At 33.8% G+C, this 23,267-nt stretch overlaps 1 protein-coding gene across 2 annotated transcripts in view; it reads left to right on the top strand.

Moving 5' to 3' along the window:
• Positions 1–23,267, top strand: part of Dscam2 (Down syndrome cell adhesion molecule 2) — a 572,707-nt gene that overhangs the window by 518,448 nt on the left and 30,992 nt on the right. For both annotated transcript variants that reach the window (XM_072535610.1, XM_072535611.1), the window contains exons 17-23: positions 307–575; positions 3,987–4,185; positions 6,673–6,825; positions 19,175–19,330; positions 19,803–20,099; positions 20,474–20,598; positions 22,683–22,826. In XM_072535610.1, the coding sequence (XP_072391711.1) occupies positions 307–575; positions 3,987–4,185; positions 6,673–6,825; positions 19,175–19,330; positions 19,803–20,099; positions 20,474–20,598; positions 22,683–22,826 (1,343 nt within the window). The remainder of the gene's footprint in view (positions 1–306; positions 576–3,986; positions 4,186–6,672; positions 6,826–19,174; positions 19,331–19,802; positions 20,100–20,473; positions 20,599–22,682; positions 22,827–23,267) is intronic.

Below are 23,267 nucleotides of genomic sequence, written 5' to 3'. Positions count from 1 at the left end.
TACCCATAATAGAAAAGACAGTTAATATTTTTTTTGATTTAATCTTTAGCATCGTCTGTTTTTCCTTACAATTTATAAAAGGCACCGATTAAAGCAAAAATATGGATTTTGGTTTCGTTGACAGAAATCTTCGCATTTCTACTTTGATGATTTAGTCTATATATGTTTCCTTCTGAATATGTTTCGTTTTTATGGGTTCGTACATGCCTTTTATTTGTCCTCTGATCATTCTCCATATGTACTCTACTCTAGTACTTCTGTAGAAAATAGATACATCAAAACTTTACAGACTTTTTAATTGTTTAGGATCTTGGCATCAAATTGAGTTATCAGATTCGCCGCTACCATTCACTGCTCTTATCGAAGATCTGAAACCGGCTACAAAGTACACTTTTCATGTTATCGCAGAAGGTCCAGCAGGTAAGAGTTCCCCTAGCGAAGATCTTCTTTTAAGAACGGAACCCCAACGTCCTGCCGGTCCACCGCTGAATCCCGCTACAAGGCCTATTTCTTCGTCAGAAATATTGGTGACGTGGTCACCACCATTGCCTGAATTAAGGCATGGAGATATACAGGTAAATAAAAATATGTAATTTTGTATAACCTAATTATAAGCTATAAAAGAGAGAACGCAAATATAAAACAATTGCATACGATATATTAAAACGCCGGGCTGAGCGTCGGTTGAGGAGTTTCAATCCGTCAGACTTGATTAATAGTTTTAATTAAGGCTTTAAGTTCGTAAAGTGGTTATATTAGAGGAATTTATTTATTGAAGCAATGCCTGCTATACTTACTTATAATTTAGTTTTTTTATACAGTTTACCTATTAAGCTGGATGGAGTTAAAATTTTTAAATATTTAACGGAGATACAGGTAGTTTTTGTTGTATATTAAGATGCCTCCTAGAATATTCATTAATAAGAACAAATATAATAATCGGTACTTTAATTAATTAATCTGTAATTATTATTTATTGCAACAAGTAAGCCATCAAATTTTCCTATATATTTTTATATTTTCGTTATACAGGTGAGTCACAAAATGTTCGCAGTTCTATCGGTTCGTTTTGCTCGCAAAATATATAAGTAGTCCAGGTTGTGAGGTCGCTTCCGTAAGAAAAATGTTTCTAATATGGTTTCTTTGCGGATTTCTCTTTAAAAATGTTCCCTTTAAACAAATCTGAAGGGTTATGGCGAAATTCAGGGGCAGAAATTGTTTAAACAATTTTTTTTTAAACAAGTTTTCACCAAATGGGAAAATACGCATTTTTGAGGCTTGAAAACTCATTATGTAATTGGACGTATTAGGAAGTTATTAGGAAATCGATAGAAAGAACTCAGGTACTTTTTAAGATTTAATATATTTTTACATAGCCATTTAAAAAATTTTTTACGGGCTACAAAGCTAGGTTGATTAAAAAGCCAAGCTACCCTATAATGTTGAGAAATTAAGGTTTGAAGTACTCAAAACAGGGGATGTTCACAGCAATACGTACATTTTAATCGATGGAACAATGGAGACGATATATCCATTGTTTTTTACGATACGGAAGTTTATAAGAAATGAGAATATTTATTGAAAAAAGAACTATATTTTTGTACTCTATCATTTTTTACACATAGATTATGGTTTTTAACGTTAAATACATTGCTACAAATATTCACAAAAAAAATGTCTCTTTTCACCGACCCTATCTCACTTTGTTTTGTCTCTAGAATACCTTGTAAAAAGTAAGTCTCATTCTTCTTTTATACGCTTCATTTTTGTTTTGCATACATTTTCGATCAAAGGCCAGTTTTTAGTCGAATAAAGAAATAGAAGATCTTGTGGGGAAGAAGAAGAATAGGTATAACAAATGGCTAGCAACAAAGGACCCTTACTATCGACAACAGTACAACAGCTTAAACATAGAAGTAAAAAAAGAGGTAAATAAAGCCAAAAATGAGATGTGGAATAAAGCCTGTGGAATAACGTAGAAAATTTTATGGGTACAGCAAGAAGTAAAGAAGCCTGGAAAACAATTAGAGGTAGTAGAACAGATAGAAAAGAATGCAGTAGGTTAACTCTAATAGCCCCAGAATTATGGGTCGAATATTATGAACAAATGCTGACAGAAGATCGAACAGAATTCTAAGATATTGGCTACCAAAAATATGATATTTCCTACCGCGAAGAAACTGAAATAACACCAGAAGAAATTAAAAAACACGCCAACGCTATGAAAAATGGAAAGGCTCCAGGACCTTGGGGAGTACCCATTGAACTGATTAAATATGGCCCTGACAAACTATTTCAGCTATTGGCTTATACTTTTAATTTATTCTTGAGAGGAGAAGAGCTACCCCCAGAATGGAAAACTACATATATCAGCAATCTATACAAAAATAAAGGCGACAGAAAAGATTGTAAGAACTACCGAGGGCTAAGTGTAACTAACTCAATCTGTAGAGTCTACGGGAAGATAATTAAAAGCCGAATTGAAGATTGCTGGGAAGACGCTGAAGATCAGAGTGGCTTTCGTACTGGTCGTTCTTGTATAGACAATGTGTTCTGCCTAAAACAAACAATAGAAAAGCGTTTGGAACATAATATGGAGACACACATGGTATTTATTGATCTTCAAAAAGCGTATGACAGTGTCCCATTAGCCAAGCTATGGCAGATGCTAGAGGACAAGAATATTCCACCGATTTAAATTAATGCTGTAAGGGAGTTGTACGATGATATGACGAGTGTAATAAAGATTGGACAAAAAGTGACAAAAAAGATAAAAGTGACCAAAGGACTTCGCCAAGGCTGCTGCATTGCACCTACACTCTTTAAGATTTATTTGGAGGGGGTTTTGGATATTTGGAAAAGAAAATGTGAACCTATGGGTGTTAAAATTGGAGACCATACACTGTACAGCTTGCATTTTGCTGATGACCAAGTAATACTTGCAGAAGATCAAGATGATATCCACTACATGTTACGAAAAATAGATGAAGAATATACTAAGTGGGGCTTATTAATTAATCCATCAAAAACAGAGTACGTAGTAGTGTGAGGTGAAGGAAAGCACTTAGAACTATGAAACAAACAAATTCAAAATACTGATAGCTATAAATATCTCGGTGTAAACATTACAAACAATGGTCGGAATACAAAAGAAATAGCTACTAGAATTGGTCAAGGAAATTCAGCAATACGTCAACTGAATAGTATACTTTGGAATAACCACATCACCCGAAACACAAAAATTAGGATATACAAAAGTATCATAGAAAGCATTGCTACATATGGTTCAGAGCTTTGGATAATAAATAAAAATGACCCATCCAAAATAAAAGCAATGGAAATGAATTATTGAAGAAGATGTTGCCAACTCACTAGAAGAGATAGAGTAAGGAATACTGAAATCAGAGAGCATATGGCCATAGACATTGACGTCCTGGAAACTATAGAATGCAAAAGGCTGAAATTGTATGGCCATGTAGAAAGGATGAATGATCAACGATCGCCAAAGAGAATGTTACAGTAGATCTCCACCAACCGCAGGAAAAAGGGATGACCAAGAAGATCGTGGAGACAAGAAGTAAAAGGTGCAATGTAAGATAGAGATCTACAAGTAGATGACTGGAACGATCGCAAGCGTTGGAAGCTAGGTTGCGAGAAACGGCGGCAGCTGTAATAAACTCGTTATATATATATATATATATATATATATATATATATATATATATATATATATATAGGCCAGTTTTTTGAGTTATTCATGAAAAACCGTTATAAAATGTCACTTTTTTCAATGAAAATTCGCTGTTTTAAACCATAAATATCTCAAACAGTATTGACTTTCTCAAAAAACAAAGAATTACCGAAGTATGTTTCTAAAAGATAAAAGATCATAAAAGACAAATCAAACTATTTAACTACATTTGTTAAATTTGTTAATTTATCTTCTGCTTTTGCTATCGGTTTTAACATCTTTTATATTATTACAGGGTTTTAATATAGGCTATCGCACTGCCACTATGGGTAGTTATAATTTTACTTCTATTAATGGAGACGGCGAAGATGGTGGAGAAATACTGCTTGGTGGACTAAACAAATATACTAGATATACAATTGTCGTTCAAGCATTTAACGAGGTAGGAGCAGGGCCACTGTCGGAGCCTGTAACAGCCCAAACTATGGAAGATGGTAAGTTGATAACTTTATGTAAATTATTTTTCTTTAACCGTTTTTAAATATACCAGCTTTTTCTAGACATGATAAATAAACTATGTCTATATGTCATGTATTTTTGATTGTCTTGCTTAATTTCTCAACTTAAAAATAAAATCTGAAAAAAGCCATAGAGCTAATATATACCATGCGGTCCATATGTATGTAATAAATTAATTTTTAGCGTTATTATGTACTATGTAAAAACAATCTGAAACAGGTCGATTTTTATTCTTAAATTGACAATTTACAGTATGAGAATATTATCCCCCTCCGGTACACCCTTTGAATTATAAGCACCCCCACAAAATTTTTAAACAACAAAGGCGGTCGTGTGGCACCGTGTTAGAAAAGGATTTTAGTCCTCTGTTCAAAAATATAAAGTTTTTTGAGTTTGTGCAATCATAACTGAGAAAATTGATTTTTACAATTAAATTAAATGTTCAACTTGACCACCATTAATCACTTCTTGACAATAACCGACGCGATTTTGGAATTCTCGTACAACATTTTGTATGACCTCGGAGATCATTTTGTTAATTTCGTCCGTTATTTTAACTTTTAAATCAACAATATATTGTCTGGTCTATTAAAATATACTTTAGAAACAATCAGGTATTTTTGTATCTGTTCTGCTAAACATTAGGGAGAAAGCTTTGAAGATAATAAAATATTATTAATATTAATAAAACAAGAACTCAAAAGGAAGTTTGTGAAATGTTTAATAATAAATACCTTGGTCAACAAGTTTCGCAGTCTACAGTTAGCAAAAATTAAAAAGAAGTTTCGTTATACTGGACATGTAAAAAATATTAAAAAACCAGGTAGAAATGTTAAATTTACTGATGAAAAAAAATAAGATGTACTTCTAGAGATTGAGGAAAATCCGCATAAGACAACTCGAGAACTTGCAGCCGTCAATGATGTAAGTAAATCATCTATTTTGAGAGTTTTGCATAAAGAAAAATACCACCCTTACAAAGTTCAGTTGATTCAGGAGTTAAATGAAGATGATGCTGATAGAACGCAAGAATTCTGTAAAATGATGATGGACAGAATGGACGCAGATTTGCAGTTCATAAACAAAATAGTTTTTTCTGATGAAGCGAAGTTTCATTTAAACGGACCGGTTAACAAACAACACTGTAGATATTGGAGCAGAGAAAATCCTCACTGGGTGTATAAGACTCATACGCAATATCCTAAAAAAGTTAACCTTTTTGGCTGGTATCATTAACAATAAAATTATTGGTCCTTATTTTTTTAAGGGCACAGTTGTTGATGGTGTGGTTTATCTAGATTTTTTGATTAACTTTTTAGTGCCTACATTACGAAGATTTTTTCCTGATCTTAATCATCCAAATGAGATAGATCGATCTATTTACTACCAACAAGACGGAGCTCCACCGCATTTTGCACTTATAGTTAAAAATTATTTAAACGAGTTTTTCCCAATAGGTGAATTGGAAGACGTGCACGATCGAATGGCCGGCTAGATCCCCTGATTTGACTCCTCTCGATTACTTCTTATGGGGTTATTTAAAAATTAAAGTATATTTTAATAGACCAAACAGTATTGCTGATTTAAATGTTAGGATAACGAAAGAAATAAAAAAAAATAACCCTCGAGGTCGTACAAAATGTACGAGAATTCCAAAATCGCCTTGGTTATTGTCAAGAAGTGAATGGTGGTTATTTTGAACAATTAATTTAATTGTAAAGTACAATTACTACTAAATCCCTTTCTAATCAGGTGCCATACGACCCCCTTTTACATTTCTTATTTACTTGGTAATCTATTAAATTCCGAGATTATTTTAAGCGAATTGCTTTAAAATTTAACTGATATATTTATATCGGGTGTCTTCCGGTGAGTGGTCTATTAGACGTATCTTCCAATCTAAACGGATTTTAAATTTGAAAATTCAGCTGCATAGGTTTTTAATAGTGAACTTTTTAATGAAAATATTTGTGAGCATGTGCTATTTTCGGTTATATCTGAAATAGTCCCTAACTTCGTTATTTTATTTGCATTCGGACTTGGATTATTCTTTCAAATTATCAAACCTCAGCGGTTTGCAACCATTTACCTGCCACGGGGTGCAGGTAGGCCAGTAATCAGTTTGCAAATTTCTCCGGGTCTATTTAAAAATCCCTGCTCTTATGGCGGTGATGAGTTTGTATTATCTACAAGGGTATTTATGCTAATTGGTGATGAGTTTACCTGTACCCGTTCAAAAAGGGGTTAAAAATATTTTTTATTTTTGATGGTCTGTCAAATTAGCTTTTAGTAAATATGTGACAGATTTAAAACCTTACTAATTAATACCTAACGATTTTGTATACATAATATTTTAAAATTTCTTATAAACACTCTGTAATAAACTAGTCCATTTATATAATTTCGTTAACCACAAAGTCATAAAGTAAAAGTAGTTAAACATCTGTTCGATATTGCTCTAGTGCCCAGCATGCCACCGGAAGACGTCAGATGTGCAGCTTTGACGTCTCAATCGCTACAAGTTAGTTGGCAGCCACCCCCTACGGAGCATTGCAACGGTCTCCTCCAGGGCTACAAACTAACATATGAGCCAGTGCTGGACGATAATTGGAGAGGTGAGAAATTCAGTTAGAGTTTTTTTACTAGTTCTTTTTTACTTTCGGTAACTTCGAGATATAACTTAGGAACGTGCGAACAAAATTTAATAAAACCAGCAGTAGTAATGAGATCAGCGAATTGTGTAGTTTGGAAGTAGGTGAAATTTAAAAAACTTTTTAACTTTTAATTTCGAAACTTTAATATATTTTTCGTCTCCAAAAAGGAGAATCTGGATCATATTGTTACGACAGTTACTTAAGATTGGTTCCATATAGAAAAAAAGTCCCTTGACGAAAAAAAAAAAAAGTATTACAAAATTTGTGAAATATATTTACAAGTGATAGCCAAATAAAGTTGCATGCCAAATAAAGTGTTGTGAACATTTGCAGCGTTGTCATATGGTTTATTAAGTATGAAAATTAACAGAAAAGAACTGAAGTAAACAAAAAAGGTGAAGGTAGCAATTTTCACACTATATTAAATGGATTTTGAAAATGAGTGTTTTTTTCATTTGTTTTTTATTAATTACATTCATGAATAGATTTCACAAAGTAAGGAATTCCACAATAAAAGTGATAAGGTTATTACTGTGTTACCAAACAATAAATATAATTAAAATAAAACCACAAGCAATAAAATTAAATATTTTTTTTAATGAACGTATTTTCAAATACAAAACATATCATTAAAAAAAACAACATCAACGAACTAAACATCTTCTGAATCTGATTCCACATTAGTGTCACTTTCTCCACTATTAACATTTATTACTATTGGACTAATTTCTTGACGATCCAATATTTTTTCTCTCTCATACCATTTAAATATTTCTATTTGAGTATGATTGATATGAGTTTTTCCACATATTAGGAGTAATCATGTAAAGTGCCTCATGCCACATGTTTAGGCAGTTGTTAGCGCTGTTACCATCTCTACCAATGTGCCTATTGTAATAATTTTTTGCTATGCCCCAAATTAATTCAATAGGGTTAAAGATACAATGGTAAGGAGGAAGACGTAAAACTTTGTGTCCATACCGTTCTGCCATATCGTCCACTATATACTTGGTTTTTGGTTTATTTCTAAAAAAATGTTTAAAATAAATGACATTTATATGTAAGATTATATCTGTATATTTACTAAGAAACATTGAACATCATATGGGAATAGGGAATGTTTTTTTCTATCAACCACTCCTCAATAGCACTTTTTGACCATCCTGAGTTCGGAGTTTTATGCAATTACATACTGTGATAAGGTGTATTATCAAGTACAATTAGAGGAGGATTCTCTAAGTTTTGTAGCAACTGATATTCAAACCATTTCAAGAAATTTGTCTGGTTCATTTCGCCATGATAATCACTAAGTTGAGTTTTTGAACAAAATATTGCTTCAGCACCCTTTATAAATCCGGTTTCATTTCCAGCATGTAGTATAATATATCTGCAATGATATTATTTAAATGTTCATATAACAACTTACGTAAATACAAAAAACCTTTTGGCCATCCGTTTTAATGGTTTTAAAACTCTTTATATTTTCATTTAGCCAAGAATAACCAATGATCCCATTTTAAAATATCCAAGTTTCATCGAGAAACACGAATTGGTATATACCTTCATCCTTCGCTTCTTTATAAGTTCTCAAGAATTGTACTCTTTTGGCAACAACGTTAGGTAATTCCATAAGTCCTCGTCGTGGATTATCTTTCATCCACCCAAACCCAAGTTCTTTGAGCAATCTTTTTAAAGAAGTGATACTACCATTAAATAATTCTTTATGTTTCAGTTGGGACCACAATGATTGAACCGTTACGTGCTGTTTTAAAAGCATACAGAAATAAAATTATGTTAAACGTATATTTGTTATAATCATACTTACTTTTCTGGTACATATTGTAAATGGTATTACGAATATAGCTTGTATTTATAGTTGTTGTATTTGTTACTCGTTTATTAGTGCAACGCTTTTTATTTGGTGACTCGAACTGTTCACCTTTTTTCTGCATTTGACATATGCTGTTTACTGTTCTTACACTGATTTTGAAAGCAGTAGCTACACGCTAAAATAATACAAATTTTTGTAAAGTAAACTAATGATATTTTATTCGCATATTACTTCTTGCAGAGCGTTTAAGGGTAACAAAGGGCCATTATTATTCCTTTTTTCTTCAAAATAGTTAACTTATAAAGCCACAAGTTCTTTGCATCGACTATTCAGCTGTTTGGGCATTTTGACAAATAAATAGATGTTTTTCACAAGATAACCTCAAAAATCGATGATATCACGAGTACAAAAGTCACAGAACACTGATTGAAAACTCAACAAACAACGCGGCAACATGACAATATTTCTGGTACTGACTAATACTCCGTCATTAATTGGTGGTTTCTTCATGAACGTTTCAACACAAAATTTTACAATGAGGGACGTCTAAATCCAAAAAAGCTATATTGTATATACATTATTTTGTGACAAAAGTTTTTTTATTGATCGGGTTATTTTTAGAAGCGATTGTGTAGCAAACTAAAGTAACATACACTTTTCTATAGAAATGTAGCCACACATACAATAGAATTAGGATCTTGGTGACGTGCACGCAACTTTATTTGACTTTTACTGTAGAAAGACGTGGGATACTTTTACCAGATATCAATAGTCTTAGATTTTAAGTAACTTAAATAAAAACAAAATTATTAAGATAATCTTGATAATTATGGATAAACTTATATTCGTCATCAAGTTCTAATTTCATATCGATTAGGTGTACCTCTTCTTGATAAACCCAATGTATCTAAGTTTCAATTTCCCTGATCTTCTTTATCTGTAGTGTAATAAAATTCGATGATTTTTCCAAAAATATTGTCCATCTCATCTTAAATAACTAAAAGTTATTTTAGATAAGGTGGACAATATTGACAAACACTTTTTTGATCAGCTCTAAAATATCTTCAACAACTTCGTGAACATCAAGTACAAGAATATAAATACACCTCTGAAAGAATAGTAAGTGTAAAAGTTAAACTGGATGTCAAACCCCTGAATTTAATGGCAATCTATGCACCAGAGAAGAACAGAGATACCACCACAAGAAAAAACTTCTACAAACACCTTCAGACTGTAATAAACGAGACCCCAAATTATGAATATAGGAATAAAACAGCAATATAACGAAAATATCAGAAATGAAAACGGAGAACTTCTTACGGACCTCTGCAGCATAAACGAGATACGTAGTAATAATACATTTTTCCCTTACAAAGAACAATACAAATATACTTTTGAAAACAGTAGAGAACAAAGATATACATAATGATAGACTATATTCTGTCGAATAGAGAGTTACAGTCCTCTAAAATTTTGGATGTAAGAGCACTACCATCAGTAGAAATAGGAAGCGATCATAAATTGGTATCGTGCAAATTTCGAATAAAAACACATATATGAAATAACAAAAGACCAGAATACACCACAAAGATAAAAGTCGAAAGCTTGCAGGATGACTCCACAAAATACCTATTCCAAAAAAGAAAAACCGAAAAAATCAGAAGTACGTATATCACAGAAAGTGATGTAGTCGAAGAAAGCTGGGCCAAAATTAAGTCTAATATCTTAGCGCCTCGGCCAAGGAAGTTCTTGGTGAAAGAAATATAAATAAAAATAAATCGTTACTAATGCGAAACTAAACGAAACAGATGCACTTGTAAGAAAAATAAAAAATGATCACTGGGAACGCTTTTCGAAAGAAATGGAACATGATTTTTCGGTCTACAAAAAGAAATATGGAGCTTCATAAGAGGTTAAAGAACGGGGGTAAAGGAACCAATAGAACCAAAACACATAGAAAAGGATACGTGGATTGACTACCTAAAAAAGCTCGAAGCAGAGAAAGAACAAACGACGCTAGAATTGGAAACACCAGACATTATAACAAACGAAGAATTTGATCATGGATGAAATCATCAAAAGCGTTAACAAAGGAAGAGGATACAGAATGAGAAACAAAGAAATAAAAATACTCTGATACGCAGACGACGCAATATTGATAGCCCAAGATGAAGATAGTCTGCAAAGACTGGTCCACAGATTTAACATAAGAGCAAAAGAATTTAATATGACAATTTCATATCAGAAAACTAAAACAAGAGTAGTCAGCAAAGAACCGACCAGATGTAAAATAGAAGTTGGTGGCATCAGTATTGAACAAGTAATGGAAATAAAATACCTGGGAATTACACTGTCTAGCTATGGAGACCTGGACAAAGAAGTGAGAGATCAAGTACAAAAAGCAAATAGACTGACAGGATGCTTTATTAACACTATATGGCGAAACAGACACATTAACGCTAAGATGAAGTCCAAAATTTACAAAGCCAGTGTCAGACCAATAATGACATATGTCTATGTGACATATGACATAAGAAGAAAATGTAACATATAGTGTATAAATTAATGGACACAAAATAGAAAAAAAACCATGGAATAACCACATACTTAAGCAGAATGGAGGAGGCTCGTGTCGTCAAAATAGCAAGAGATAAGTTACCAATCGGCAGCAGAAGTATCAGACGACCGCGCAAAAGATGGAGTGACAACCTTCCATAGAGGTATTAATCCGCCAATGAACAAGCAAAATTGCTTATAAAGAGGAAGGGAAAGAAGAAGAAGAAAAACTTCGTGAAGTTTTTCTTTGAAATGATATATTTACTCTATCAAATGTAGTTGACTGTTCTTCCATGTTGAGTATTTTATCAGTTAACCATTAAATTTACTCTAAGTTTAAGTGTTTTAAAAATTTCATTGCTTACCAACTACAGATTTAAATCGTCTATAATAATATTTATTCTATGTATATAGAAAACGTCACGTACCAACTGAAAAATTAGAAAATACTAATAAATTTATTAACGAAAACTACGACATTCTTGAATTGATTTAATAAAATCGTTTTCTGTTTCTCTGAGCTACCGAAATGTGCAAAAGCTTTCAGCAAAAACTTGCTATTGCTCTGATGAATTGAGCGCTATTCGATAGCCCAGATTAACAGAAAAAGATTTTATTAAATCGGTTTCGTATCTCGCCTTCAAAGCAGATGGTACCTCTGTGTACCAACCAATGAAATGGGAAGTATTTTGGAGACATTAGTTGGACCTTTTAAGTTTGAATTTGTATCAGCTCGAAAGACTGAAGAGGTGGTGACACTGAAACAACAGTTATATTGGTCTATTGATACCGATTCAAACGCGAAAGGTTTGATTAATTTGTGATTCAACGCCATAATATTTGTAATACTTGGCTTTAATTCATCAAAGCAATAGCAAGCTTTTTCTAAAACTTTCTAATCGTTTGCATATATATATCTCAATTTCTTAAAAAAAAAGGCCAAATTGTCTCAATAAAAGAGATGACGGCATAGTTACCTTCGACTTGGAGACCTCTTATAACGAAAATATCGTTGGCTCCACCCGTCAATCAAAATCTTTCTGTCAGAAATGTTCGCACTAACCTCCGCGCCAATCACCGCACCGCATCCACATGCTAACTCCCACGCCAACCTGCACCCAAACCATGTAACCATCGACGGTATAAATGAACCGTCCTCTGTTCCCAGTACCAGTAATTCATTGTTTAGTGATCAGTGTAGTAGTGTCTAGGGCTCGGGAGACTGAGACCTCGGAAGTTTTGAAGAAGACATCAAAGAGGATGTCGAAAGCTCGGTCCAATGATAATCGACGCGCTTCAACCCGGAAAACTGTTGAGTTTAATTCCTGTAATAGTATTAATCTTAGCTCCAGGTTTAATTGTACTAACCGCAGAAATCTTTCAGAACGAATGTATATATTATCAATATATCTATAAGCCATTCAAAGGCCATCTTATGGTTAATAAAAGCAGTAAAAGTTTCAGTTTTTTTGTGAACGCCTGAGTCGAAGAATGATTAAGTCGAAGATAAGTGCCGCCCAAGGAACCCTTAGCTTATTTTTTCTATTGAGGCTCTATGATATTGTCTAGAGCACGTTGTTGGTAGATATGCTAGGCTACACACGATGAGACAAAATACAAAGTTACAAGATAAGTAATTGGGCAATACTTGGTTGGATCTGCTATTTTGATCTTTCGGTATTAAATGAGTTGTTCCGTGAGTTAGTGTGCGCTCATAACGAGCCGCTGACCCTCGCTCGGACCATAGGGTGGTATCATATTATCATCGCCAGGTAAAATGAATGCATTGTTTTAAAAATGCCAGCGTTCACCGTCAAAGTGCAGTGCTTAGCCTCGAGCCAGGTATCGGACCATAGACTTGGACCATAGTATTCCAGCTTAGTATTCCCCCTCGACTCTAGTACTCTACGATCGACACTACGAGGCGCCGACCACCGACCCTCGCTCCGTCCATAGGATCGTCTCGATCGCCAGGTAAATTAAATGCGAGCGTTCACAGTCAGTGCTATGATCTAGGTGAGGATACGATGCGATGGCCTCCCGTTATGAACGTACCTTTAGGTATAATGGTATTTTCTGCGGATTAGAAATAAATTAGTAATTAATGAGTAAATTTGGAATGGAAGAAGAATGGAAGTGTTGGAAACCATCACGAAAGCTGCAATACCTGGGGCATGTTATGCGTAATGAGAGATACAACCTACTTCAATTGATTATACAAGGGAAAATCCAGGGCAAGAGAAGTGTAGGAAAAAGAAGAATCTCATGGTTGCGTAACTTGAGGGAATGGTACGGATGCACATCAATCGAATTATTCAGAGCCGCAGCATCTAAGATCAGAATAGCCATGATGATTGCCAACCTCCGTCTCGGAGATGACACGTGAAGAAGAAGAAGAGTAAATTTATTATTTAGTGGTTATATTTAATTTACAATTTTAAATGAAACTAAATATATAAATTAAAAATATATTGGAATGTTAATAAATATACTTATAAATTTCAACTTAGACTTTAATTTATCAGATCCGCAATTTAATTAAAAAAAGTATTTCTTATTATCGAAACCTAATACCTTCCATTCCGATAAATTAGCAACCCTTGTTTGGAGTTAAAATCAATATAAGTAATTAAGATAATGCCAGTTTTATGTCCTTTTAGTATGGTAATATTAGAATCTTAAGACCAGCTCATTAAAATGTGAGGGGAACTTCTCAGTATCAAATTTCGTGTTAAAATAGATATCTAACGACATTTTTGTTATAAAACGCAGTATTTGATGGCTACACACACACGGTGTTCAAATGTCAATCAAACGATGTTAAAGTTATTTTGTTGATTTTCTATAGCCATATTGCACAATTAGAAATGAATTTTTTCTGTTTATACAGGTATAGAAAAAAAATATGGTGGGTATTACAAAATTAGTACAAAGATCACAATCGTATGTCCTTCTAATCTGCTTTTTAATGAATGAATTTTAAATCTATGTCATTTTTATAGAAATAATTTTATATTCACACCCACTAGTTCCAAAATAGCTAAAAAATATATGGTTTCAAAGATATTATTTGAAACATGCCAAATAAAATCTTATTTTTAATTAAAAGGCGTAAGTTTTTGCGCATGTTAATCTTAATTCTATACATACTTGTATGAGTGATCAGGTAATACTAAATTCAGAATTCAGTGAAGAACTGAATTACAAATATTTGTGAAACAGCAATAACCTATGAAGCGACGATGCCATTTTTATGAAGATTTTTTCTTGTGGAATCTTAATACAATGAAACTCTTTTCCGAAAGGCAAATTAGAACTTCAAACTTATTTTAAAGTAAAATTATGGCTTATTTTTAAAAAAGTAGTAGTCCATTTAAATCAATTGCTAAAAAGATGACAGGTCAAATAACTACAATAAGTTTGCCAAAAATGTTAAACCTCTACTTTCGAGTTACTGCATCTAAATTTCGACTGGGACCTTATAATCCTGGACCGTTTTAAATATGCCTTTCTCACTTCCTCCTGTTGAAAGCCCATATCCACGTTAACCCTCTGTTAGTAGCTTGGGTGACGTAATTTTTTAGCGCATATGGATAGTATACTACTTACGAATCCTGATTCATAATCATATTAACTCGTGGTTTTTACCGGCCCTTACTTTTTTTTAGAACAAAACGGAGAATTCGAAGAAGTGTAAAGTTGAAAGAAGTAATGATCCTGACGTTTGGTTGAAATGGTTCCGGGAGTTTAGTGATAGCGAGGATAGACCTAATACTGACAACGAAAGTGATTCTGGAGAAGATCACGTGACTGAAAGTAAACATAATACGGCTTCCGAAACAGAAGCAGATGAAACTGACAGAAGTGATACTAGTGGAAGTGAAAGTGAAGAAATTGAAAATCGAGCGTAAGAGTATTACACGGGAACAGATGGAACAAAATGGAGGAAAAGGGGACTTTTAAAAATCATATAACATAATAAAATGCCATTTACCAGAACCAAAAGGTATTGCTCGAGAAAACAAGACTGAAATCGACATCTGGGTCTAGGTTCTTTACGATCATCCAGGAAAAACACAGTTTCTGGGATAATTCAAAGAGAATTGGTCTGCAATCTTGCTACTTATCTATGAGTGAATCCAGATTTCGCTTCTTGATGCGGGCTTACAGTTTGACAGTGTTAATGATAGACATAAGCAAAAAGCCATTGACAAATTGGCACCAATAAGACATATGGTGGAGTTAGTTTTAAACAATTGTCAAGCTTACTTTTCACCAAATGAGTAACTCACAGTCGACGAACAACTAGCACTTAGAGGTAGATGCAGCTTTAAGCAGTACATACCGAGTAATCTGGCTAAATACGGTCTGAAAGTTTGCTTTAACTGACACTAAGACAGCTTACACGTTGAATTTGGTGGCAGCCAGAAGGTCCTTACCAAGTAAGCAACTCGGGAGAAGTAGTTGTGTTGCATTTAGCTGAACCAGTATCTGGATCTTATCAAAATATCACAGGTGATAACTGGTTCACCAGTATTTCTTTGGCAAAAAGGCTTTTTACAGAAAAAAAACTAACTTACGTAGGAACGATGACAAAAAATAACCAGAAAATACCAAAGGAATTACTTCCAATAAGAAATAAAGTAAAGCACTCCTCCGTATTCGGCTTTCACGAATGTTAAGCTTTGGTGTCCTATTGTTCGAAAAAGAACAAGGCTGTACTAGTTCATTCCACCGTTAATATAGATGAGTCTACTGGAGATAAAAATAAACCTGAGGTCGTGACTTTTTATAATGTAACCAAAATTGGCGTCGACCTGGTTTATCACCACAATAATGTTGCGCCTAACACTAGACGTCAGCCGATGGTACTGTTCTACTACTACTACTACTTGTCGGTTTATAACGTTGTTTACCATTTTCCGAGTTCCAATCGCCACTTAGTCCGGTTGTTCCAAAGGTCTTTTTCTATGGCACTCTCTCTCAGTTCTTTATTTATTCCTTCGCTCCAACTTTTTCTCGGTCTAATTCGTTTTCTCTTTCTTTCTGGTTGCCATTTTAATATTTCTTTTGGTATTCTTTGTTCATCCATTCTTTGTATGTGTCCGAACCAAATAAGTTGTTTTGTTGTTAGGTCATCTGTGATTGTTCGTTTGATTCCCATTATCTCTCTAATGCGTTCATTGGTAATCCTTTCTCTTCTAGATCTTCCTGCGGCTCTTCTCCAAAAATCTATTTCCGTCGCTTTCAGCGTTGTGTTCCAGTGTTCTTTCTTTTAGTGGCCATACCTCGCAGCTGTATAAAGTAATACTTTTTACTATAGTCTCATATATCCTCTTTTTATTTTCTTTGCTGATGGATTGGCCCATAAATGCTTTTTTTTTTTATTTAGAAAATCGCATCGACCAAATGGTCATTAGCGAAAAATTAGTGAATTACATTAGGTACAATTACTTCAATACAATTTGGTTTATTAAATATTGTGGTACTTATTAATGTCTTTCAAGAAATTCAGAGTATTGTTAAAGTTACAGTCTGCACCTAGAGCTTCTATAAGTGTTCCTGGTATCTTGTTATTGCTTCGTTGTTGATTGTAGAGGGGACATTCACATAGTAGGTGCATTATTGTTAGTGTCGTATTACACGTTTCACATCGCGGCGGTTCGCACTTTTTAATTAAGTAATCATGCGTTAATCTAGTATGTCCGAGTCTGAGGCGCGTTACTATTATTTCTTGGCTTCTTGACTTAGGTAACACATCCCATGCCTCTATGCTGGGTTTCACTTGTTTTAATTTTGAATTCGACACATTCCATTTATTTTTCCACGCACTTAAGATTGATTTTTTTATATAAGCTTTTATATCCGTTGATACTGATGTGTTTACGATCTCGGAAACGTCACTCACTATCGCGTCTTTCGCACTATGGTCAGCAGTTTCGTTGCCTTTTATTCCTATATGGGATGGGATCCAGATGAAATTTATCTCATTATGATTGATATAAGCCTGGCCCATAAATGCTGTTTAACATTGTGATGGCTTTTCTTCCTGACGTATTTCTCTCTCTTATGGCTTTGTCTAATATTCCATCTTGTGAAATAGTGATACCTAGATATTTGTAGTCACAGCAGTGCTTTATCGTATTGTTATCGTCTAATATGAGATCTTTTTGTTCTACTTCAAGGCACAGGTATTTGGTTTTCTTTTTATTTACTTCTAGACCCCATGTATCATACTCTTCAATTCAATTTTTTTTGCATTTACAAATATCACCATTATATGAACGAGAACATATTACGTGTTCGGTTCTTCCAAAACCTGAGTTGGAAATTGATCAAACCACAAATAGAATGAAAGTCCCAAAATCCAAACATTTCAGGGCAGCTACGACATTGTGCAAAACTGCTGTTTGGTATTGACGATGATGAGTAACCAGCTGAAGCTAGAACCAGATCCCGAGGCAGATGTTAGGTGGAAGGGTTCGGGATAAAACCTCCAGAAAATTCTGTTCCAAATGTGGAAAATGGGTTTCTGGTGACCATTTGAAAGAAATTTGTATAAACTGCTATCAAAATAAGGTTATGTGAATGTATTATCCTTAGACAAGGAAATAGAGGTGGCAGGTAATCGTATAGAATTGACTGATGCCTAAACCGGTACCAGAAGGCTTTCCAGGTCATATTTTATTTCTTCGGTAGATTGAGAATAATACATATATATCAGTAAATAGTTTTCTTTTCTAAATTTATAATTGAACACTCATATAATGATCACTTTTTGAATATGATTTAATCATTACATATTTTTTAGTAGATCGATATAGTGTTTCAGTAAATCAATAAATTATAGTTGAAACAAGTAGATCTACTGAAAAATCAGTATACCTGGTAACACTGTGAGAGGTAGTAATGGGCAACGTACAGGCACCAAACATGGCAGTCACGGATCGAAACTGGACTCACTTTGCAAAGGTTTATTATGAGCGTTGCCTGTCCTCTCACTTTCTTTGTCTAAAGTTTTATCGTTTACTTGAAAATAAAGTTTTGTTGTAGTATATTTTTGATTTTATCTTGATAAATACACTGTACTGTTATATTTCCATAGAAAATAAACTAAAAGTCCAAAAAAATGGCAAAATAAAAATGGGTCATATTTATCCCCTACGCCACTAAATATGTCATTTTTAGTTACGCCACTAACGGAGGGTTACATTCTTACCGAATGTGTATATATTTTCTGATATTCCAAACCGTACAGTCCTTTAGTAATATTTTGATGACGTCTAGAACATTCTAATGTTTAATTCTTTTTTTTTTATAAGATCCACTATTGCTTTTTTAGTTAAATTAAATGTTTAATAAAAAATGTAAGTATTCAACTCACTTCAATAAAAAAACATTTATATAGACTTGATATCTTTGTGTATGTGCATATAGCTAGCTAAAAAATATATCTATTATAGTACATACAAAAATTCAATTTTAATGTTGCATTTTCGAATCGATGACACTTATTGGGTTAAATCTATAAATGTCATGCCATTGTCATGACCCCATCGCCCCCCATATGTCAAATCTATAAATGTCATGACCCCATCGCCTAAATAAATTACATTTTTGTTTTGTTTTGGATAAGTCTATATTTTTTGTGTTGCAATACTTAAACAATTGTGTTCTTTATATTTTGCCACTTGATTTGAGTTTAAGTTATTGGTAGGAATAATTTATTGTGACAAAATAACAAAAAAAGTAACATTTCACCTACTTTGTAAACGCACTGTAGCATGTAACTGAATACTATAACTTCATCAGAAATTCAGTAATTTCGTTAAAATTCAAAATTACTCTCGATGGGGAGTGATTAAGTCATTTGTTTGCATTCATACCCGCCGCTAATCGCTCTAATGTATCTCAAACTTTCAGGCAATGACGAGATGGAGACGCGAAAAACGACTGCACTGACAACAGTAATCACTGGATTGAGAAAGTTTACCAACTACAGTTTGCAGGTATTGGCATTCACGAAAGTTGGTGACGGAGTTTTAACGACACCATCCTATTGCCAGACGGAAGAAGACGGTACGTTAATACTCTGAATTTTATCTCTTGTTATCGCACAGTTGGATATCACGAGTTTAAATCCATAAAATATATACAGGGCTTTTAAAAACTTGTCTTAATATTAGAATATCGTAAATTACAATGGTCTTTATTAATAATTTCAATCGAAAATACGTTTATTTTTGTTTGTCAACCACAATGTTTCATTATTTTCAAAACTTTTTTCCTGAGGTTTTAACAAATATGTCAGTTACAGTATCTCTACCAATATTAACTATATGTTTCCAAAAATTTATTGGGACTTCTTTTTATATTGCAACTTATTTTATCTACTATGTTTAGGTACTCCCACCATAGTTTGACACCCACCATGTGATTTTTTGTGGTCAATTTATTAATGTTATGCATTAATCAATTAATGGTGATATAGATATATGATGCTATATTAATTAAAACCATAATGTGATCTTTTCACGTCTTTATTTTGCAGTACCTGGGCCACCAGCAGACTTAAAGGTAGTAGTTAGTTCTCCTCAATCGCTCAAAGTTTCTTGGCTGAAGCCTGTGGAACCCAATGGAGTACTAACCAAATACAATCTGTACCGAAGGAGCATGGATGGTCGTACCGAAGTGGATAATGCCAGACAAACTATTTCTAGTCAAAATACAATATTTGAAGTGAAGAGTGTTCAGTCTCACATTGAATATCAGTTTTGGGTCACTGCTTCGACCAGAATAGGAGAAGGACAAAGTTCGAAGGTTGTTTCTCAGGTTGCAACACCTCGAGGTAAGATTTTTAACAGTTTATTTGATGGTATATTAACAATTTAAAATTGTTCCTTAAACTGTTTCTATATAGAAACAGTTTTACTATTGCTGAAAGAATTTCCTCACCATGAACTTGTCAAGTAAATAGTAAACGAATTGAAATTGTTTATTCGTTACTAATTTAGATTATAGTGCAGGTTGTGAGGCCGCTCCCGTAAGAAAAGTGATTCCGATTCGGTATCCTTGCGAATTCCTGTTCAAAATTGTTCCCTTTAAACAAATCGGAAATGGGTGCTGAGAGGAATTCTTGGGCAGAAAATGTGTGTGTGTGTGTGTGTGTGTGTGTGTGTGTGTGTGCTTATTTACCTAATTCCGTTAAAATTTATGTTATAGTACCAGCTCGAATAATTTCATTTGGAGGAGTGGTAGTAAGGCCATGGCGCAGTACTGTTTCTTTCAATTGTGAAGCTGTTGGAGCTCCCAAAAGGGAGTGGCTGAGAAATGATCAAATACTTAAGGTAAGTTTTTATATTACTGGTATTGGTAATACATATCTTGATTTGGGTAGCGGGTAGACACTTTTCGAGATAATAGGTCTACTTCAGGAAAGCAACCCTGCCCATGCGAGCCGTGCTCTGCTCTCATTACCTAAATAAAAGAAAGCATATCCCATACATTTATACTTCCAGACTCTGGTTACCTATTTCCTATCTTTGCCTAATGAAGAGCAGCAGTGATCATCAGTACCTTAGGCTCGGAGGAAATGATCCTGAAACTAGCTTACTACGAGTATGGCTGGAGCAGTTTAAATGCTTATGGCACTGCGGTACAGAAGGCACTCGGAAACCACTGTACTATATATTTTCAAGAGAATTTCTTCCAATATGATAGTAATATAAAGTGAAGAAAGTATGTAAAGTGACCCGACTCACTTTCTGGTCCTCCGGTTCCAGGTCAGATGGTGTGGAATACGCTACCGGCTACCCGACGTAAGTGATTAGTTCAAAGAAATTGTGACTAAATCCAAACCTAAACTAAGTTTAACTTAAGAATTGGAATATGAAACGTTCAAGGACGGTTCCAAAACCCTCGAAATCTACAAATAGATGAATAAGAAGTGACAAACTACAATCTTTTGGTTCTGTTCTATAAACTAAAAAACTGCACGATTGGATGTGATACTGTCGACGACAGAATAATATCTAATGAAATTCGAATATCCACCAGTACTCTACATCTTAGACAGATATACGTTACTACAGTAGCTGCACAAGATGAATACACTGACAGGTTTTTTGACTGACTCTTTTCCCACAACAAAACTTATAATATCATTGGTTTTTACAATCATTTCTAATTAGTGTACATTTACTATAATCCTAAGCAGGTACAAATTGTTATAGTTTGTCCTAAGACGTTCAGCTGTTTCTTTACTTACTACTTATTTTTTCAATTGTGCTACATATTTTGCCACATGCAGACATATTGAATCGTGAAAAGTAGTGAAAAGAGTTAGCTAGCGGAACAGCAATATTTCTCAGTGAAAATGTCGAGCTGTCTTTGATCACAATCATTGGCGAACGTTTGTTTGTATAAAGAGACATAAGGTGCAAACATTAGTAAATTAAACAAATTTTGTTTTTTGTTTATATATAAAGAGACATAAGGTGGAAATAAAGATTATTCTCTGGACAGCATGGTATACAAATGATTCGCCAAGACAGTGTCCGAGTTTAGCACCAGGTTCAGTCGTGGCTCGGCAAACACTTTGATCCAAGCATGAAAAAACTTGGATAACAATCCAAACTTCCAAAACTCCAGTACCCCCCAAAGTTATTTTTCTGCATAGGCAAGGGAAACTGTGGAGGTATGTGTAGTTGCCGAAAAGCAGGCCTCACTCTGCAGTGTACCTCAATTGTTCTGGTAAAAACTGCAGTAATAGCACAAAAATATCAAAGAAAACTAGACTATCAAATAAAATGAAAAAACACTAACTCAAAAACAACTTTTTAAATATATAATTATGTTCAATATTACCTTGCATGGAAATTGTCGGTGTATTAGACCTACTGGGGATATGACGTAAGAACACGCGCCTCCAAGGGATACTTTAAAGATAGTGGAAAAAAGGTCGATAATAAATTAATCAAAAAGAAATGTCAAAAGAATGATAAATTATATGCATAAGAAGATATAATAGAAAACTAAGCCCTATGGTTGGTTTTTGTCGTATTCTTACGAGAATTTAATAGCGCGGTCAAATTCGGAGTGCTATAAAACCTACACAAATTAATGAAATTACACAAAATTGTATTGTAAATTATTCGCTAAAAAACCTTCTATACTATTGTCCTGATTTTATTTTATTGTAAAAAGTTATAAGGCCATAAGGCCCAAAAAAAAATTTTCCAACAATTTTTAGTTATTTTTGTTTATAATTTTTTTATTTTTCATTTTGACAATAATTAAATTGGTACAATGGACAATGTAACTTGTAGCAAATAATATCTTGGAAAATTTTCTGTAGAATTGCTAATTTTACGAGATACAATGTGTACATAGTTTTATTATAGTTGTTAAAAATAACTTATACAAATTTTAGGGAGGAGCCAACCATAACATTCAACTAATGGATACAGGAGAATTAATTCTGTCAAAATTGCAAATAGGAGATGTTGGAAATTACACTTGTCATGTAGATAATGGTCAGGGAACGGACAGAATTATATATCATTTAATAGTACAGGTAAGTTATACAGGCACACTAATTGTTTATTTTTGTAAAAAATTTATTTAAAAACTATTCTTTTACCGTTATCAGACAATCAACGCCGGTTTGTAAAATATTAATCTGAAAAACGACTCCTAACGTTACGCTAGGCGCACACACATCGAATTTGGACGGTCGATAAAAGTTCGATCAAACAAATTCCTTTGGTGGCGCGAAGAAATATTAGAGAGTTTTTGTGCACGCAAATAAGTATACGTAACGTATCTTTTTGACATATAAGCATGCGCATTAATGGTTAAACTAACGTATCTAGATATGTATTACCTAACGTAACGGCCTGGTACGTTACGTTCACACGCATCCATATCGAGCCGAAGGTAACCGAATGCACAAGGGGATCTTACCCGATTACCAAAATATCAACATTCAACATCCTCATTTCATAAGCACACGTGG

The sequence above is a fragment of the Diabrotica undecimpunctata genome, chromosome 6, assembly GCF_040954645.1.
Source record: "Diabrotica undecimpunctata isolate CICGRU chromosome 6, icDiaUnde3, whole genome shotgun sequence".
Lineage (NCBI taxonomy): Eukaryota > Metazoa > Arthropoda > Insecta > Coleoptera > Chrysomelidae > Diabrotica > Diabrotica undecimpunctata.
The sequence above is the reverse complement of the archived record's forward strand: the minus strand, read 5'-3'. Positions and strand labels throughout refer to the sequence as shown.